The sequence below is a fragment of the Macaca thibetana genome, chromosome 2, assembly GCF_024542745.1.
Source record: "Macaca thibetana thibetana isolate TM-01 chromosome 2, ASM2454274v1, whole genome shotgun sequence".
NCBI classification, from domain to species: Eukaryota; Metazoa; Chordata; class Mammalia; order Primates; family Cercopithecidae; genus Macaca; species Macaca thibetana.
Genome location: NC_065579.1, coordinates 500777 through 521714, shown reverse-complemented (window position 1 = coordinate 521714; position 20938 = coordinate 500777). Strand labels below are relative to the sequence as shown.

At 42.3% G+C, this 20938-nt stretch overlaps 2 protein-coding genes and 2 pseudogenes across 2 annotated transcripts in view; all 4 read left to right on the top strand.

Annotated features, from left to right (window-relative positions):
• Positions 1-9356, top strand: part of LMLN (leishmanolysin like peptidase) — a 78191-nt gene extending 68835 nt beyond the window's left edge. Inside the window, exons 16-17 of the mRNA XM_050779060.1 lie at positions 717-927; positions 3342-9356. Of these exons, the coding sequence (XP_050635017.1) occupies positions 717-927; positions 3342-3442 (312 nt within the window). The 3' untranslated portion in view covers positions 3443-9356. The remainder of the gene's footprint in view (positions 1-716; positions 928-3341) is intronic.
• Positions 1-20938, top strand: part of LOC126947940 (60S ribosomal protein L35a-like) — a 111409-nt pseudogene that overhangs the window by 78041 nt on the left and 12430 nt on the right.
• Positions 11897-13679, top strand: LOC126947838 (uncharacterized; annotated as a pseudogene).
• Positions 15326-17148, top strand: LOC126947928 (endogenous retrovirus group K member 19 Env polyprotein-like). The gene is given in 1 exon segment (XM_050779070.1): positions 15326-17148. A coding segment is annotated over 1 exon segment (1245 nt). The 5' UTR covers positions 15326-15797; the 3' UTR covers positions 17043-17148.

Sequence of the window (20938 nt, the reverse complement as noted above, 5' to 3'; positions counted from 1 at the left end):
CCTGAGCCCGAGGTAGTCAAAGCTGCAGTGAGCCAAAATCACCACTGTATTCCAGCCTGGGCAACAGAGTGAGACCCGTCTCAAAAAAAAAAAGAAAAAAACTCTGTGTGTGTAAAAGCTCTGTGTGTGTGCCCCCTTGTAATTTTTGGGAAAAGTGTCCATAGCTTGCATCAGATTCTTTAAAAGGTGCTAGATTCAAAGTTTAAGAACTCCTGCCACACAGAGTGTAATTCTTTTAGGACCTAAATAACTTAACCCTCTTTTTTTTTTGAGACGGAGTCTTACTCTGTTGCCAGGCTGGAGTGCAGTGGCGCGATCTCGGCTCACTGTAATGTCTGCCTCCCAGGATCAGGTGATTCTCCTGCCTAAGCCTCCTGAGTAGCTGGGACTACAGGTGCCTGCCACCACACCCAGCTAATTTTTGTATTTTTAGTAGAGACAGGGTTTCACCATGTTGGCCGGGATGGTCTCGATCTCTTGACCTCATGATCTGCCTGCGTCAGCCTCCCGAAGTGTGGGATTACAGGTGTGAGCCACCGCGCCTGGCCAACTTAACTCTTTATATGAGGTTAAAGATATGCCCACACTGCAAATTGTGCTTTATTCCCAACGTTTTTTGTAAATTTTAATGTATTTTCCTGTAGTTGAAGGAGAAATCTCTTAGAATCTTACTGACCTGATATTTATTATTTTTATATATTTTTTCCTGTTTGAAGGTTTCTTGTTCTCCTCAAGGTCTGAAAGTTTGGGTCCAAGATACTTCATATTTGTGTAGTCGGGCTGGGCAGGTCCTCCCCATCAGTATCCAGATGAATGGCTGGATTCATGATGGAAACCTACTCTGCCCATCGTGTTGGGACTTCTGTGAGCTCTGTCCTCCAGAAACAGATCCTCCAGCTACTAACTTGACCCGAGCTCTGCCACTGGGTGAGTGCTCTCTATGGTTGGAATAAAGAGGGAAAAGTAAAGGGGCAAACTTCTCTTATAAAATGTTGGCATCCCTTCAAGGAAGCTCTAAAACAAGTTGAGTTTCTTCCCTTCTGATTGCATTTTTATGGGAAAATCCTCCTTCCCACCATTATTAGAAATCTAAGATAGGTCAACTTGACACTTGTGAGTAAGAGCAAGGCTTTCTGGTGAAGAACCTCTGAGTTGCACAAAATTATTCATCAAAGACCACAAAAAGTGAACGTTGTATCCATTCATTTGGAAATTAAGGGTAAACAAAATGCTGCTCATTAAATACAAAAAGTGATTAAATATATTTTAGTCATATCATAATCAGCTGAAGTGAAAGTGAGGGAAAGATCTGGAAAAGATACTCAAAAAAGGAATTGGCATACCCACAAAGAGGAGAAAAATGCAAGGAGGCACAAATAACCCACATGCAAAATGAGACACAAAGACATGGGCTGGCAAAGACCGGGGGTTCACTGAGGAATAGGACCGTGTGCTCGTTCTGAGACTCCAGAGAATGGAACTGGCACCAAGAGATTGAAGCTGTGAGGAGGCAGATGCCAATTAAACCCTTTAGAAGCAGGAGGGGATGCAGAAGACACCCTTGAGAAGAATCGTTCCCCTTGAAATTGACGGTGTTCCAACTGAGGCTGAGAACGCATTGCTGAGAGTAGAAAAGCAGAATTCATGAATTCACAAAGTTTTGATTTAAATGACCTATGAGATTTTTATGGCAGTTTGACATTTCAGATTATGAACAATAAAAATCTTACGCAGTGTTGGCCGGGCGCGGTGGCTCACGCCTGTAATCCCAGCACTTTGGGAGGCTGAGGCAGGCGGATCACGAGGTTGACACCATTCTAGCTAACATGGTGAAACCCCGTCTCTACTAAAAAAATACCCCGTCTCTACTAAAAAAATACAAAAAACTAGCCGGGCGAGGTGGCGGGCGCCTGTGGTCCCAGCTACTCCGGAGGCTGAGGCAGGAGAATGGCGTGAACCCGGGAGGCGGAGCTTGCAGTGAGCTGAGATCCGGCCACTGCCTCCAGCCTGGGCGACAGAGCCAGACTCAGTCTCAAAAAAAAAAAAAAAAAAAAAATTAGCCAGGCGTGGTGGTGGGCGCCTGTAGTCCCAGCTACTCGGGAGGCTGAGGCAGGAGAATCACTTGAACCCAGGAGGCGGAGCCAAGATCACACCACTGCACTCCAGCCTGGGCAATAGAATAAGACTCTGTCTCAAAATGAATAAATAAATAAAAGCTCATCTTTATTGTTTAAAATATTTAAAAGGACAACTCATCCTAAAATAAGGTCAGGTTGGCCTCATCTCCCTACTGCTATAAAAATGTTTCCATTATGAGAACTGTTTTTACCTATAAGGACATATCATGGCTGAATTAAAATATACCTCTAGTGCCCCAAATCTGTAGAATCTTCTGCTGTTTCAAAACAAGTCAGATTGATTGGTGATATGAATGGATAGGTCGATATTTAGAAACACGGGACCATATGTCCTGGTCTGGCTGAGACCATCCATATGCCTGTTGTCATTATTAATAGTCCTCTCCCTCGCATCCTCGCGGTCCGTCTGCCTGTTGTCGCTATTAAGAGTCCTCTCCCTTGCATCCTCACAGTCCGTCTGCCTGTTGTCGCTATTAAGAGTCCTCTCCCTTGCATCCTCACAGTCCGTCTGCCTGTCGTCGCTATTAAGAGTCCTCTCCCTTGCATCCTCACTGTCTGTCTGCCTGTTGTTGTTGTTAATAGTCCTATCCTCACAGTCCGTCTGCCTGTTGTCGCTATTAAGAGTCCTCTCCCTTGCATCCTCGCAGTCCGTCTGCCTGTTGTCGTTATTAATAGTCCTCTCCCTTGCATGCTCGCAGTCTGTCTGCCTGTCGTCGTTAATAGCCCTCTCCCTTGCGTCCTCGCAGTCCGTCTGTCTGTCGTCATTATTAATAGTCCTCTCCCTTGCATTCTCAAAATGTGCTAATTTTGGTTGATAAATTATATGATCAGCCTACTTAGAAGGTACAAAGAAAAAATAAAAGAAGAAAGTTCTTCACCCCATCTCACAATAACCAAGATATTAATTTACTTTCCTATGTATTATCTTTAGCTTTGCTGGTTACTACCCCAAGGCAATTTTTTTTGGATACCATTTTTTATCCTTGGTATAGTGGATACATCATTTCTTCCTCCATATGTATGTTTCCTCCATTAAAAAAGAAACAAAAACTTTTTTATACCTGGGTTTCACTCTTGATTTAGCTCTCAAGGTGGTCCTTGTTTACCTTTTAATAATCACTGCTATTCATCTGTCAATATTTAATTGGTATGATTTATCCCAAAAATGTTTATAGAAAGTCAGCTTTTTGTTTTCAACTCTAGATCTTTGCTCCTGTTCCTCAAGCCTGGTGGTCACCCTCTGGCTTCTGCTAGGCAATCTGTTTCCTCTACTGGCTGGATTTCTTCTGTGTGTATGGCATTAGGAATGGAAAAGTGGATCTTCAAGATATCCTTTTATGTTATGTTCATGTGAACAAAGCACAAAGTTTGAGTGAGTGCCAGCCTATGCAGATGGCAGAAGTGGCATTCCTGAGTTTGGCTTAGAAGAGTTGATGACCATCAGACCTTAAAACAGAACTTCACAGCTGCCTGTCCTCATCAGCAACCCAGCCACCTTCATCAGCAACCCGGCCACCTTCATCAGCAACCCGGCCACCTTCATCAACAACCCGGCCACCTTCATCAGCAACCCAACCACCTCATCTTGGAGAAGGAGAAGGAACTGCAAGTCACTTAGGATTTGTAATCTTCCTAAAGTTTTCCTTTGAAAAAAGGATAATGGGTGGAATTTTCAGAGTGATTACATACCTCAACATTTTTATTAACATATAACAGTGGGAAAGTTCATCATCCATATACTGCAGTAACTTAAACAACAGCTAATTATTGCAAGATTAGAATTAGAGATCTTGTCCTTAAAAGTATAAATTGTCCTTTGATTTATAGAAAATAATTGAATTGGGATTTCTACATATCATTATTATACCTATTTTAAATTTAATGGCAGCCGGGCATGGTGGTGCATGCCTGTAGTTCCAGCTACTTGGGAGGCTGAGGCAGGAGGATCGCTTGAGCCCAGGAGTTCGAGGCTGCAATGAGCTATGATTGCACCGCTGTATTCCAGCCTGAGCAATAGAGTGAGACCCTGTATCTTTAAGAAAAAAAAATTAATGGCTGTATATAGTAAACTTAATTCACTGTTCCCATTGTTTATTCTAAAGAATTTTTTAAAAATGTTTCATTAAATCTTATGATTTAACCGTGTTTGCCCTTTTTGCCAGCTGTGTGGCAGTTTATGGCAGAACTGCTGTCAGTGTGCTGGTAGCCATCTATTCATTCCTTTTCAGAGCTCAGCTTCCAGAACTGCTATCAGTGTGCTGGTAGCCCTCTGTATTCATCCCTCTTCAGAGCTCAGCTTCCAGTTGTATTCTTCATGAGTTTGATAATGACATGAAAAAATGTGGAAACAGAGAGAGTAAAATACTCTGCCCGGTAAAAACATGGAAGACGTGCAAACAGAAAAAAACATAATTGTATTTTTTTGATAATACTTAAGACAATTGTGATCCAACAAAAACAGAACTATTCCTTTGTGACCGATGAAGATAAGAAATTCTGGCAGACAGGTATGCAATTTTTTAAAGTGGTTTAAGAAATTATTGCAGAAGAATTTCCAACATCTGAAAATGGTTTTATGTATAAGAAGGAAAATACAAGTTAAAACGAGATGGTCTGAATTGTGTACTAATAGCAAGGTACAAGTTTGGATAGAGCCTATCCAGTAGCATCCACTGTACCACTTTAAGTAAGACTCAGTCCACAGAAGCTGGAAGATTGCCTTTGCTTTAAATATCCTTTACCTCCTGCATTTGACACTCCTCCTATTACTGGTAACATAGATTCCAGTCACCAGAAGTAATTTTACACTGGTAATAGAGCTTACCAGCCCCATTTAGTAATTCCTATTTGAAATTTCTTAATGTTCAGATGAGGTTTAACAAGAATATGAAAAGAAAAAAATATATATTCATGAATGATAGGCGATGCCCATTGTTTCTCTCAAGCTAATGAAGTCCTGCGGCATTGTAATCACAACCCTCAGACAGACTCCTCCTATTCCTCCATGGCATTGTAACCGCAACCCTCGGACAGACTCCTCCTATTCCTCCATGGCATTGTAACTGCAACCCTCGGACAGACTCCTCCTATTCCTCCATGGCATTGTAACTGCAACCCTCGGACAGACTCCTCCTATTCCTCCATGGCATTGTAAACACAACCCTCAGACAGACTCCTCCTATTCCTCCATGGCGTTGTAACCACAGCCTTCAGACAGACTCCTATTCCTCCATGTCATTATAATCACAACCCTCAGACAGACTCCTTCTATTCCTCCATGGCATTGTAAACACAACCCTCAGACAGACTCCTCCTGTTCCTCCATGGCATTGTAACCACAACCCTCGGACAGACTTCTATTCCTCCATAGTATTGTAACCACAACCCTCGGACAGACTCCTTCTATTCCTCAATGGCGTTGTAACCACAACCCTTGGACAGACTCCTTCTATTCCTCCATGGCATTGTAACCGCAACCCTCGGACAGACTCCTCCTATTCCTCCATGGCGTTGTAACCACAGCCTTCGGACAGACTCCTATTCCTCCATGTCATTATAATCACAACCCTCAGACAGACTCCTTCTATTCCTCCATGGCATTGTAAACACAACCCTCAGACAGACTCCTCCTGTTCCTCCATGGCATTGTAACCACAACCCTCAGACAGACTTCTATTCCTCCATAGTATTGTAACCACAACCCTCGGACAGACTCCTTCTATTCCTCAATGGTGTTGTAACCACAACCCTTGGACAGACTCCTTCTATTCCTCCATGGCATTGTAAACACAACCCTCGGACAGACTCCTCCTATTCCTTCATGGCGTTGTAACCACAGCCCTCTGACAGACTCCTGTTCCTCCATGGTGTTGTAAACACAACCCTCGGACAGACTCCTGTTCCTCCATGGCATTGTAACCACAACCCTCGGACAGACTCCTCCTGTTCCTCCATGTCATTGTAACCACAACCTCAGACAGACTACTCCTATTCCTCCATGACATTGTAAACACAACACTCGGAGAGACTCCTATTCCTCCATGGCGTTGTAACCACAACCCTTGGACAGACTCCTCCTGTTCCTCCATGGCATTGTAACCACAACCTTGGACAGACTCCTCTTATTCCTCCATGACATTGTAAACACAACACTCAGACAGACTCCTATTCCTCCATGGTGTTGTAACCACAGCCCTCGGACAGACTGCTATTCCTCCATGGCATTGTAAACACAACCCTCGGACAGACTCCTTCTATTCCTCCATGGCATTGTAACCACAGCCCTCGGACAGACTCCTCCTATTCCTCCATGGCGTTGTAACCACAACCCTCGGACAGACTCCTGTTCCTCCATGGCATTATAACCACAACCCTTCGACAGACTGCTTCTCTTCCTCCATGGTATTGTAACCACAACCCTTGGATAGACTCCTCCTATTCCTCCATGGTATTGTAACCACAACCCTCAGACAGACTCCTTATACTCCTCCTTTTCTCATCCTTCCCTCCTTTTCGTCCATTCAGCATGTAGCTATTCAGTACTCCATTGAAAAAATTGTGCTAAGTGAGCAAAGCAGCATAATTACTAAGAATTAATTCTGATTATTTGGCATTAGAGCCAACAGCAACCCCAGCATAGAGGAAAGTCGCTTTTTTTCAGATGCATAAATTTAAAGTATATATTTGCATGCGGTTTTAAATGGGAGGTATTTGTCATTGTGAAAAGGTGGGAATCTCAAACATAGTCAACTTAACTAAAAAGAAGCTAATACAGGTTGAGCATTCATAATCCAAAAATCCGGAATTCAAATTGCTCCAAAATCTGAAACTTTCTGAATGCTGACCTGATACCACAAGTGGAAAATTCCGCATATAAGTACTTAACACAAACTTTGTTTCATGCACAAACTACTAAAAATATTGTATAAAATTACCTTCAGGCAGTGTCTGTAGGTATGTATGAAACATGAATTTCATGTTTAGACTTGGGTCCCATGCCCCAGATACCTCATTAGGTATCTGTAAATATCCAAATTCCAAAAAAAGTCTGAAATCTGAAACACTTCTGGTCCCAAGCATTTCAGTAAGTGATGCTCAACCTGCATAATGGTCTGCGGGCCAGTGCTCATTTTCTGCATATGTTGTACACACTTTAAATTGTGCAAAGTCAAAGAAAAGCAAAGAGTCTATTTTTAAAGAAACTTACAATAATCTAAGCATATACTTATGATTATGAATCATCCTGCAAAGAGCTGTATAAAGAATTTTACCAAAAATACAATGAATTAATCATATATTTGAGAGTCACAGTGATAGGTTTGACTATATTTTGACTGTTGTGTAGTGGCACCATTTAGGTAGTGTTGTTTCTGAGCATGGTGCTTTTTATACTTGAAATATATTTTTGCTTTATTTTTTATTGATATAATTATATTTGCACTAATGGCTTTCTGAAGAAAATATTATAGATGACTTTTTTGTATATATATTTATTAAGCTTGGAAACCTGGTATCCCAGTGTTTTCTCTGGACAAATGTGAAACTGGATAAACTATGGTGTCTAGATAAAGTATGGATAAAGTCTTGAGTTCCTCAGGGTAACTGTGTTGATATCTCCTGTCCTCTTCAGTAAGGCTTGAATATGATTACTGATCATTGATTCTGCATAGTGTATCCAGCAAGGCTTGGAAGGACACTGAACCTGTCAGAGATTTTAAGAGGCACATTTTAGTCACTTCGAATATGATAGTGGCGGGTGCGGTGACTCATGCCTGTAATCCCAACACTTTGGGAGGCCGAGGCGGGTGGATCACTAGGTCAGGAGTTTGAGGTTACAGTGAGCTTGATCACACCACTGCACTGTACAGCCTGGATGACAGAGGGAGACTCTTTCTTGGGGAAAAAAAAGATGACAGTGAAGCAGACTTTTAGAATCCGAGATGTCATTGCAGCATTATTGGTATAAAATTCAGCTGCAAAGTGGAGAGTTTGAAATGGCCCACGCGTTGGTATCCTGTGGCAGGTTATACCTTCATGTTAGCAAAGACAAAGCCATGTCTCTGTAAGAGGGACAGACTGGGCTGGCTGCAGCTGTAGTGGAAGTGAGGGATGCAGGGAAGGAATGGGGAGCAGCAATTTGGGGACAGTAGACTGGAGTCACTTTCTGATTCAAAAAGGGTCAAGTACTTATAAAAACTGACTACTTTGGTTTTCAGTTCAGACTTAGGCTCATTTTGATCATTTTAAGGTCCCAGTTGTCAAAAATATCAAGTGAATTTGTCTCAGGTTTTCAGGAACAAAATTTACAGGAAGGAAGCAAAAGCCATGTCAGTAGCCTTGAGCTGACAGCTTTAAAGAAACTGGCAAACAGGTAGGTCGTCCTAATATAGATCCTTCCAGTATTCTCCTGAAAAACATCCTTTTATTTCTGAAAACCAGTAACCCTTACATTTTTCCTATAGGATGCTTATTTTTCTTGAGACCAAATAGACATTCTATAAATGTTATGAATTATGCTTGCAGTTAGTTTTTAGCCTATCTAGGCTTAAGGTTTATTGATATTTGAAGTTGAAACATCATTTTATGAGGTTTAGTTTTAGGAAGGTAAATAAATAAATATATCAAAGTATTCCATAATGTTGTATCAGTGTCCCCTCTAACATTAGAAGACTTACTGACTGAGGCCATCTGTGAACGACTAAGTGATCTCTCAGAATCCTTCCAGCCCTATAGCCTGTGACTAACACTCATCCAGAATTGCTGTCTGTGCTGGCTGTGGTCTGCCTCCAGGAGCATATGCCATCCTGCGTGCTGTGTTTGTCACAGTGTCTGTGCTCGGTGCCTTACCACTGTCCATGTCCTTGGACGCTAAATGGACAGAGAGGAGCCTGTCTCTCAGGGCACATGAGTGGTCATGGCAGGAGGAGACAGGCCTCAGTCACAGTGGACACTCGTCATTCCTGCCATGTCCTTGCAGCCCAGGAGGACTAACAAGATTTTAATGAAGTCTGTGTTACTCATTCTGAAGAAAAGAACTTACCTGAGAGGAAGAATATTTTTTAAATATATATTAGATTGGGGATGGGGAGGGAGTGGTTGTTTTCTTTTGTGTTTACATTTTTAATAACTAAAATAGAAGATTTAAGAATATTTATGGTATTGAACTTTAAGTGTAATATGTTTCTTAGAAAAGACAACTTTAATAAAAATGGAAACTAATTTGCATCCTCTCTTTTTTTAACACTATCAGTTTTTGTTTGTTTTTGTTTTGTTTTGTTTTGTTTTTTTGAGACGGAGTCTTGCTCTGCCGCCCAGGCTGTAGTGCAGTGGTACAATCTCGGCTCCCTGCAGGCTCCGCCTCCCGGGTTCATGCCATTCTCCTGCCTCAGCCTCCTGAGTAGCTGGGACCAGAGGTGCCCGCTAATTTTTTGTATTTTTAGTAGAGACGGGGTTTCACTGTGTTAACCAGGGTGGTCTCAATCTCCTGACCTTGTGATCCACCCGCCTTGGCCTCCCAAAGTGCTGGGATTACAGGCTTGAGCCACCGCGCCCGGCCAATACATTGTGTTTTTAAAGTTGTACAGACTGCATATAAGTGGCTGAAACTATACACAATAAATTACTTCAGATAAATACAATATTATTTGCCCAGCATATTGAAGATAAAGCTGTATCTCATGTATGACTTTGTTTACACTACTTTTGGATATGTCCATAGAATATAGTTTATTTTAGGGGGCATTATTACATAAATTAGTCTTTTGTTCACAACCTCAGCAGTAGTTATGCAGAAATGGAGGGGTTTATTTAAATTACCTTTGTTGGGATGCCATTAGAAGTTTATTTTTTTAAATGTTCAAAATAAAATAGGGAGATGGGTCCAAATATGTGATTCAAATATTTGTCCAAATATTCTGATAGTCAATACTTTTTCCATTTTATATTACGGAAATATTTTGATGCCTATAGATGTTATGTCTTAGATACAAAATCATTGTAATGCTCAGTGCCACTCAATTTTTTGAATTTCAGTAGAGACATTAGTGATTCAACAACTTTCTGACATTGCCTTATTCGAAAATACTCAAATCACAATATCTGAACATCTGGCTTCCCCCCCCATTAGGTGTCTCCTAGTGACATTTTGAGAGATGAGAAGAGGGCTGCTATGTGTTCACACTCATGAGTGCTCATAAGTGTGTAGACAGTGGCGGTTTGGGTGTATTTGACTGAAGATACAAACAATGTGAGGTCGCCACAAAGAACACAAAGAATAGAGGAATTGCTTCTTCAGCACAGCTTGCCTGCTGTATGAGTCTTTTCATGCTCCTGACAAAGACACCCAAGACTGGGTAATTTACAAGAGCAAGAGATTTAATGGACTTTACATGTCTATGTGGCTGGGGAGGTCTCACCATCATGGCAGGAGGTGAAAGGCACGTTTCACAGGGAAGCAGACAAGAGCAGAAAGCTTGTGTAGGGAAACTCCCCTTTTTAAAACCGTCGGATCTCATGAGACTTACTCACTATCACAAGAACAGCACAGGAAACACCTGCCCCCCCCGATTCAATTACCCCAACTGGGTGCCTCCTGCAGAATGTGGGAATTCAAGATGAGATTTGGGTGGAGATGAAACCACCTTTTCAAAATGATGACTGAGACAGTGAAAGAGATCTAACTTAACCGACTCCATCTTGCTTCTAACCTCCAAGCTGTCCTTGTTCATTCCTGGGCATAGGCTGAACTAACCTGGGGGAAAACTTCGTTTATAGTTTGAAACAAAGACGATAACAGCCCTTTACCAAAGCAGACCTCCTCGTCTGAGGACTAGACTGCCTTTGTAGGACTAACATTAGTCACAAGATTCGAAATTCTGGTTTAGGAGCCATGCAGCTGGAGGCTACATGAGTCTGACCCTCCCTACACGGCTCCTAAGATCAGAGCTCGAGATATTCTGCAGACGCTGCACCTGATGGATCAGCTGGCACCACCCGGATCGATAACCTGGCTGGTCCGATCTCGTGACCCCGACCCAGGAACTGAGTCCGCAGGAAGACAGCTCTGACTCCCCGGGATTTCATCCCTGACCAGTGAGCACCCCGGTCCCTGGCTTCCCCACCCAGCAAGTTTTCCTTAAAACCTGCTCCTCCAATGCTCAGGGAGACTGATCTGAGTGATAAGGAAACTCCGGCCTCCCGCACAGCCGCCTCTGTGTGAATTACTCGCTCTCTCTTGCAGTTCCCCAGCCTTGATAAATCAGCTCTGCCTAGGCAGCAGGCAAGGTAGAACCTCTTGGGTGGCCCCAGGGACAGAGCCAAACCATATCATTCCACCCCTGACCCCTCCCAAATCTCGTGTCCTCACATTTCAAAAACAATTACGCCTTCTCAACAGTCTCCCAAAGTCTTAACTCATCTCAGCATTAACTCAAAATCCACAGTCCAAATTCTCATCTGAGACAAGGCAAGTCCCCTCTGCCTATGAGCCCATAAAATCAAAAGCAAGTTAGTTACTTCCTAGATACAATGGGTGTTGAAGGGAGAAGAAAGATCAGACTGTTACTGTGTCTATGTAGAAAGGGAAGACATAAGAAATTTCATTTTAACCTGTACCTTGAACAATTGCCTTGCCCTGAGATGCTGTTAATCTGTAACTTTGCCCCAGCCACTTTGCCCCAACTTTGAGCTCACAAAAACGTGTTGTATGGAATCAAGGTTTAAGGGATCTAGGGCTGTGCAAGACATGCCTTGTTAACAAAATGTTTACAAGCAGTATGCTTGGTAAAAGTCATCACCATTCTCTAGTCTCAATAAACCAAGGGCACAATGCACTGTGGAAAGGCACAGGGACCTCTGCCCTGGAAAGTTGGGTATTGTCCAAGCTTTCTCCCCATGTGATAGTCTGAAATATGGCCTTGTGGGATGAGAAAGACCTGACCATCCCCCAGCCTGACACCCGTAAAGGGTCTGTGCTGAGGTGGATAGTAAAAGAGGAAAGCCTCTTGCAGTTGAGATACAGGAAGGCCACTGTCTCCTGCCTGCCCCTGGGAGCTGAATGTCTTGGTATAAAACCCAATTGTACATTTGTTCAATTCTGAGATAGGAGAAAAACCGCCCTATGGCGGGAGGTAAGACATGTTGGCAGCAATGCCGCTTTGTTATTCTTTACTCCACTGAGATGTTTGGGCAGAAAGAAACATAAATCTGGCCTACGTGCACATCTAGGCATAGTACCTCCCCTTGAACTTAATTATGACACAGATTCTTTTGCTCACATGTTTTTTTCCTGACCTTCTCCTTATTATCACTCTGCTCTCCTACCGCATTCCTCTTGCTGAGATACTGAAAATAATAATAAAAACTGAGGGAACTCAGAGACCGGTGCCAGTGCAGGTCCTTGGTATGCTGAGTGCCAGTCTCCTGGGCCCACTGTTGTTTCTCTATACTTTGTCTCTGTGTCTTTCTCAGTCTCGTGTCCCACTTGATGAGATATACCCACAGGTGTGGAGGGGCAGGCCACCCCTTCATCTGCCACCCTGCGTGGGTGCCTTTCTCTAGGGTGAAGGTACGCTAAGAACGTGAGCATTGAGGACAGCCGATGAGAGATTCCCGAGTGTATGTCCACGGTCAGCCTTGCGGTAAGCTTGTGCGCTCGGAGGAACCCAGGGTAACAATGGGAAAAACTGAAAGTAAATATGCCTCTTATCTCAGCTTTATTAAAATTCTCTTAAGAAAAGGGAGAGTTAAAGCTTCTATAGAAAATCTAATTACTCTATTTCAAACAATAGAACAATTCTGCCTATGGTTTCCAGAACAGGGAACTTTAGATCTAAAAGATTGGGAAGAAACTGGCAAAGAATTAAAATAAGCAAGTAGGGAAAGTAAAATCATTCTGCTTACAGTGTGGAATGATTAAGCCATTATTAAAGCAACTTTAGAACCGTTTCAAACAGGAGAAGATAGCATTTCAGTTTCTGATGCCCCTGAAAGCTGTGTAATAGATTGTGAAGAGGCAGGGACAGAGTTCAAGAAAGGAGCGGAAAGTTCACATTGTAAATATGTAGCAGAGTCTGTAATGACTCAGTCAACGCAAAATGTGGACTACAATCAATTATAGGAGTTAATAGATCCTGAAACATTAAAATTAAAAAGAAAATTCCAGAACCATCGGGGCCGTTGGGGCTAAAACCACGATGGTCACCTCCTCAGCCGAGTGAGTGCTGGAGGAGGGAGCCTGAGCCCGCACTCAGTATTGCCCGACCTGCAGTTCACTACGGTGAGGGAGCAATTCGGACTCACCCTGCAGCGTCCTGTCTGGGTCAAAGAGTGGCCGCTTCCTAAGGAAAAGTTGGGGACGCTACATGAAATGGTTAACTATTTTAAAAAGGACATGCTTCACCCCCTTTCTCTCTTTAGAATTCTCCAGTGTTTGTAATTCAGAAAAAGTCCGGTAGATGGCGCATGCTGACTGACTTAAGAGCCGTTAACGCGGTAATTCAACCCATGGGGCTCTCCGACCCGGGCTGCCCTCTCCAGCCATGATCCCCAAAGATTGGCCCTTAATTATAATTGATCTGAAGAATTGCTTTTTTACCATTCCTCTGGCAAAACAGGATTTTGAAAAATTTGCTTTTACTATACCGGCCATAAATGATAAAGAACCAGCCACCAGGTTTCAGTGGAAAGTGTTGCCTCAGGGAATACTTAAGAGCCCAGCTATTTGTCAGACTTTTGCAGCTCAAGTTCTTCAGCCAGTTAGAGACGGGTTTTCAGACTGTTACATCATTCGTTATGTTGGTGATATTTTGTGTGCTGCAGCAACGAGAGACAAATTAATTGACTGTTACACATTTCTGCAGACAGAGGGTGCAAATGCAGGACTGACAATAGCATCTGGTAAGATTCAGACCTCCACTCCTTTTCATTACTTGGGAATGCAGGTAGAGGAAAGGAAAATTAAACCACAAAAAATAAAAATAAGAAAAGACATATTAAAAACATTAAATGACTTCCGAAAATTGCCAGGAGATATTAATTGGATTCAGCCAACTGTAGGCATCCCTACTTATGCCATGTCAAATTTGTTCTCTATCTTGAGAGGGGATCCACAATTGAATAGTAAAAGAACATTAACTCCAGAGGCAACTAAAGAAATTGAATTAGTTGAAGAAAAAATTCGGTCAGCAAAAGTAAATAGAATAGATCACTTGGCCCCACTTCAACTTTTGATTTTTTCTACTGTACATTCTCCAACAGGTATCATTGTTCAAAATACAGATCTTGTGGAGTGGTCATTCCTTCCTCACAGTACAATTAAGACTTCTACATTGTACTTAGATCAAATGGCTACATTAATTGGTCAGGCAAGACTACGAGTAGTAAAATTGTGTGGAACTGACCCAGATAAAATCATTGTTTCTTTAAATAAGGAACAGGTTAGACAAGCCTCTATCGATTCTGCTGCATGGCAGATTGGTCTTGCTGATTTTGTGGGAATTATTGATAATCATTACCCAAGAACAAAAATCTTCCAGTTTTTAAAGTGGGCTACTTGGATTTTACCTAAAATTACCAGACAAAACCTTTAGAAAATGCTCTGACGGTGTTTACTGATGGTTCCAGCAATGGAAAAGTGGCTTACACTGGGCGAAAAGAAGGAGTCATTGAAACTCAATATCACTCAGCTCAAAGAGCAGAGTTGGTTGCTGTCATTTCAGTGTTACAAGATTTTAATCAGCCTATTAACACTGTTTCAGATTCTGCATATGTAGTACAGGTTATAAAGGATGTTGAGACAGCCCTAATCAAATATAGTATGGATGATCAGTTGAATCAGCTATTTAATTTGTTACAACAAACTGTAAGAAAAAGAAATTTCCCATTTTACATTACTCATATTTGAGTATGTACTAATTTACCAGGGTCTTTAACTAAAGCAAATGAACAAGCTGACTTGCTAGTATCATCTGCCTTCATGGAAGCACAAGAACTTCATGCCCTGACTCATGTAAATGCAACAGGATTAAAAAGTAAATTGGATATCACATGGAAACAGGCAAAAACTGTTGTACAACATTGCACCCACTGTCAAGTCCTACACCTGCCCACTCAGGAGGCAGGAGTTAATCCCAGAGGTTTATGTCCTAATGCGTTATGGTAAATGGATGTCACGTATGTACCTTCATTTGGAAAATTGTCAGTTGTCCCTGTGATGGTTGATACTTATTCACATTTCATACAGGCAACCTGCCAGACAGGGGCAAGTACTTCCCATGTTAAAAAGACGTTTATTATCTTGTTTTGCTATCATGGGAGTTCCAGAAAAACTTAAAACAAATAATGGGCCAGTAAATCATTTCAAACATTCTTAAATTAGTGGAAAACTACACATAAAACAGGAATCCCTTATAATTCCCAAGGACAGGCCATAATTGAAAGAACTAATAGAACACTCAAAGCTCAATTGGTTAAATAAAAAAAAGGAAAAAGAGAGTAAGGAGTATAACACTCCCCAGATGCAACTTACTCTAGCACTCTATACTTTAAATGTTTTAAACATTTATGGAAATCAGACCACTACTGCAGAACAACATTTTACTGGTAAAAGAACAGCCCATGTGAAGGAAAACCAATTTGGTGAAAAGACAATAAAAATAAAACATGAGAAATAGGGAAGGTAATAATGTGGGGGAGAGGCTTTGCTTGTGTTTCACCAGGAGAAAATCAGCTTCCAGTTTGGGTACCTACAACTTACAAAAGAAGTTACCATCCACCAAGAAAGCGGAGCCACCGACCTGGGCCCAACTAAAGAAGCTGACACAGTTAGCTGAAAAAAGCCTGAAGAAAACAAGGGTAACACGAACTCCAGAGAATATGCTGCTTGCAGGTTTAATGATTGTATCAACGGTGGTAAGTCTCCCTATGTCTGCAGGAGCAGCTGCAGCTAATTTTATTTACTGGGACTATGTGCCTTTCCTGCCCTTAATTTGGGCAGTCACACGGATGGATAATCCTACTGAAGTATGTGTTAATAATAGAGCATGGGTACCGGGCCCCACAGATGACCATGGCCCTGCCCAGCCTGAAGAAGAAGGAATGATGATAAACATTTCCATTGGGTATGATTGTTCTCCTATATGCCTGGGGAAGGCACCAGGATGCTTAATGCCTACAACCCAAAATTGGTTGGTAGAAGCACCTACTGTCAGTGCCACCAGTAGATTTACTTATCACTTGGTAAGTGGAATGTCACTCGGGCCACAAATAAATAATTTACAGGACTCTTCCTATCAAAGATCATTAAAATTTAGGCCTAAGGGGAAACCTTAACCCAGGGAAATTCCCAAAAAATCAAAAGACCCAAAGGTCTTAGTTTTGGAAGAATATGTGGCTGATACTGCAGTGGTATTACAAAACAATGAATTCGGAACTATTATAGACTGGGCCCTTCAAGGCCAATTATATTATGATTGTACAGGCCAGACTCACTCATATTCACAGGCCCCATCCGTCTGGCCCACTAATCCGGACTATGATAGTGATTTAACTGAAAGGCTGGACCAGGTTTATCGAAGGTTAGAATCGCCCTATCCATGGAAATGGGGTGAACAGGGAATTTCATTACCTCGACCAAAATTAGTTAGTCCTGTTACTGGTCCTGAACATAGGTCCAAAAGACTTATTTTTACTTTAATTGCAGTGATTATGGGTCTTATTGCAGTCACAGCTACTGCTGCGGCTGCTGGAACTGCTTTACACTCCTCTGTTCAAACTGCAGAATGTGTACATAGTTGGCAAAATAATTCCTCAAAATTGTGGAATTCTCAGACCCAAATAGATCAAAAATTGGCAAACAAATTAATGATCTTAGACAAACTGTCCCTTGGATGGGAGATAGGCTCGTGAGCTTGAAATGTCTTTTTCAGTTACAGTGTGACCGGAATACGTCAGATTTTTGTATTACACCTAGAGCCTATAATGAATCTGAGCATCACTGGGACATGGTTAGACGCCATCTACAAGGAAGAGAAGATAATCTTACTGTAGATATTTTAAAATTAAAAGAACAATTTTTTGAGGCATCAAAAGCCCAGTTAAATCTGGTGCCAAACTTGCTCCCTTTATTTTCCGTCTGGAAAGGCTGTATATAAACCAGAAGGTTTCCTTGCTCCTAGAGAAGATGATCATTCCATGTGTATTTTGTTCTGAGCTTTTAAATGCATCGTCTTATTAGGAGATTGCTAAAATGACAAGTATTTTCAAAATAAACAAAACCATTTCATAACACTGAACAGACTATAAATATACTCCACACTGTGTATAATAGTTTGTTGTTTTAAAACATGTTTGTTAGGTAATCATTGGTTTACTCCACCCTTTTCCATTGGCTGACAGAGAATTTGCTAACTTTCTTTCTCCCGATGTGGTATTTTTTGTGCAAGGTGTTTAACATAGTGTGTGTTAATACCTACCTCTACAAGACAGCGTAAACAAACAGATGCGAGGAAGTTGAGAACTTATCTTACTTTTGATTTTAAAGTTCTCTTTCCCAAATAACTTACAGGAGCATATTTTTATTTCCTTTTTCTCTATAAATTTACAGTAAACTCAATTTCATCATTTTAAGAGATCAGCCCATCCTAATAATATCTCCTCCACACAACCATGGAGAGCATTTATTCAAAAAAGTGCATAAAGCTGTTTTATGAAAGTTTTAGCTGACAGGATGTTCTTAAATCACAGCCTTCCACTTCCTGCTCAAGGGCTGTGCCTTTCTCCTCCTATTTCGTGAGAGATCCTTCTCTCTGCAGTCACCTTCATTTACCTTAGGAGAGAGTCCAAGCTTTTCTTCCTTCGATAATCTATTATGTATTATTTCATAGTGGTATTCAAATTATTTATTGAGTAGTAGTATCTTAAATTTTATTTTGCTTATATACTTGTCTTTTATTGAAGAATATAAATAAAACTGACATTTATATATCTGTTTTAAATTCAACCTGGCATAGAAAAGGAACTGATAATTTCAGCAGGTCCTTGGAGTCAGGTCTTCCCTCTTGGCTGGCTAACATTTCTAATGTAGTTCCCATTTTTTCCCCCTTGGAAATCCGTCACAGAAATATACTGTTTTTATAAAGACTCATTTTTCATTGCCTTATTTTCTACCACAATTAGAAGAAACATGGAGACTGGTTGTCTAAAAACCTGAGCCCTTGTTAGAACTTCCTGTTGCCAAGGGCAGGCTTCTCTTAGTCACTTGCTGAACAGAAATGCCACCCTTCCCCTGGGCTCCATGCCAGCTCTGGGGAGGGGATGGTTGCCTAGGAAGGTGCGGAGAGAAAGTTGCCAGGGACAGGCTGCAATACTCCTCCAAAGACTTTAATGTCTTAGTTAGAAAATCATGTGTTCCTATGACTTCCCATGTAAACAGGATAAATATTTGTCATCCATATAGCTGGGACTTGTGTTCCAGGAGTGAGATTCAGGTTGTTTATCTCCTCCTAGAAAATTATTGGTCTGTTGGAAATAGCCATGAGAAACATGGTAATTATATATTGATTACTAGTACTGCTGATCACACTGGAAGGAGAACAACTATCTTTATCTTGAGTAGGATTTCCAAAGCAACCATGAGGAGTTCCTTATTAGAGCCATAATAATGTAAAAGATAATACATTTATTCCAAGGAGATGTATTAGAAATGCATCATCCAGCTTCTGCACATTATAAACTATGCAGGAAGTGGCCAGCTGGCTCAAATAAATGAAAATAACCATTTTTAAATTTATTACACTGTGGCAGCTGTACGTATATCGCCTGTTTGTTAAAAGTGAATTTGGGCCAGGCATGGTAGCTTACACCTGTAATCCCAGCACTTTGGGAGGCTGAGACAGATGGATCACCTGAGGTCAGGAGTTTGAGACCAGCCTGGCCAACATGGTGGAACTCTGTCTCTACTAAAAATACAAAAATTAGCCAGGTGTGGTGGCAGGCACCTCTAATCCCAGCTACTTGGGAGGCTGAGGCAGCATAGTGGCTTGAACCCAGGAGGCAGAGGTTACATTAGCAGAGGTTGTGCTATTGCACTCCAGCCTGGGCGACAAGAGTGAGACTTTGTCTCAAAAACAAAAGCAAATAAAAAACTTTGAAAAGAAATGAGGATTTGAGGCTGGGCGCAGTGGCTCATGCCTGTAATTCCAGCACTTTGGGAGGCCAAGGCGGTGGGATCACTTCAGGTCAGGAGTTTGAGGCCAGCCTGGCCGGCATGGTGAAAGTCCATTTCTACTAAAAGTACAAAAAGTAGCCAGGCAGGCACCTGTAGTCCCAGCTACTCAGGAGGCTGAGGCAGGAGAATCGCTTGAACCTGGGAGGCAGAGGTTGCAATGAGCTATCATACCACTGCCCTCCAGCCTGGGCAACAGAGTAAGACATCGTCTCAAAAAACAAACAAAAACAAAAAACAAAACAAAAAAGCAAGAAAAGAAATGAGGATTTGGGACAATGGGGACACTTATCTGATGCAACACAGGTGAGCAGTTCTTTTGTGCCCATGAAGACACAGTTCCCAGGAGCCTGCCTGGGGTCTCCTAGAACAAGTGTGTGAGTGCCCACTGGCTGCAGTTCCACCTTTCCTTTCCTGGACTCTCAGGAAGACACGAATTCTGAATTCAGATGAACTGACTTCAAGTTCAGGCTCTGTGACTCTCACTGGCCATGTAAAATGGAGAGATGGAGTTATTGTAAGGTTTTGAAGGCAAGACAAGGGTTAAAGAAAGGCCCCAGGATCCCAGCACTTTGGGGGGCTGAGGTGGGCAGATCATGAGGTCAGGAGATCGAGACCATCCTGGCTAACACGGTGAAACCCTCTCTCTACTAAAAATGCAAAAAATTAGCTGGGCGTGGCAGCGGGTGCCTGTAGTCCCAGCTATTCGGGAGGCTGAGGCAGGAGAATGGTGTGAACCCGGGAGGCGGAGCTTGCAGTGAGCCGAGATTGCACCACTGCATTCCAGCCTGGGCGACAGAGCGAGACTCCATCTCAAAAAAAAAAAAAAGACCCAGGGAAAGAGAGAGAGATTTGGCAGCTTCAACAGCAACACAGGTTTATTACTAGCAAAACCCTGCAGTGGGGGAAACCAGCTTAGTTACCAGTGCCCACTGCCCTTAAAGGGACCATCATCAAGAAAGTTTCCACTGTGGGCAGCCAGGACTCAGCCCAGCCAGGTACCTCTGAGAGACAGCATAGAACATGTGCTTCAGAGTCATCCCACCCAGAGCAAGGGAGCTGGGGTATTTATCCACCAATACCCACCAGTCACTCTTCAAGCCTCCTTCCAAGGGCATGATTCCACCAGAATGCCCTGCCTGCAAGCAAGAGTCAGACCTGAGGTTGAGAGCAAGGCCCCTGACAGCACCTCCAGCAATAAGCAGGAACACAGCCTGGTGTGGACAGTTTCAGTCACTCAGTGACTCCAACACACACACACATACACACACACACACTCTCTCTCTCTGTCACACACACACACTCTCACATACACACACACACACACATACACACACACCACACTCCAACACCAACACAGTGCAAACGTACATACACAGGCATGCATGCATGACTGTTGCCCACTTAGATCCTGGTGAATCCATGGAATAGATGATAAGGCGGGAATCAGAGGGAAGAGCAAAATTAAGGGGAGTGAAGGTCAAATTTAGGGAACAAAATGCAAATTTAGGCAGAAAATCAAGGAGAAAGAGGAGTGGCTTGGACACCAGATGCCTGCTGGGTGGCACCTGCTCTACAT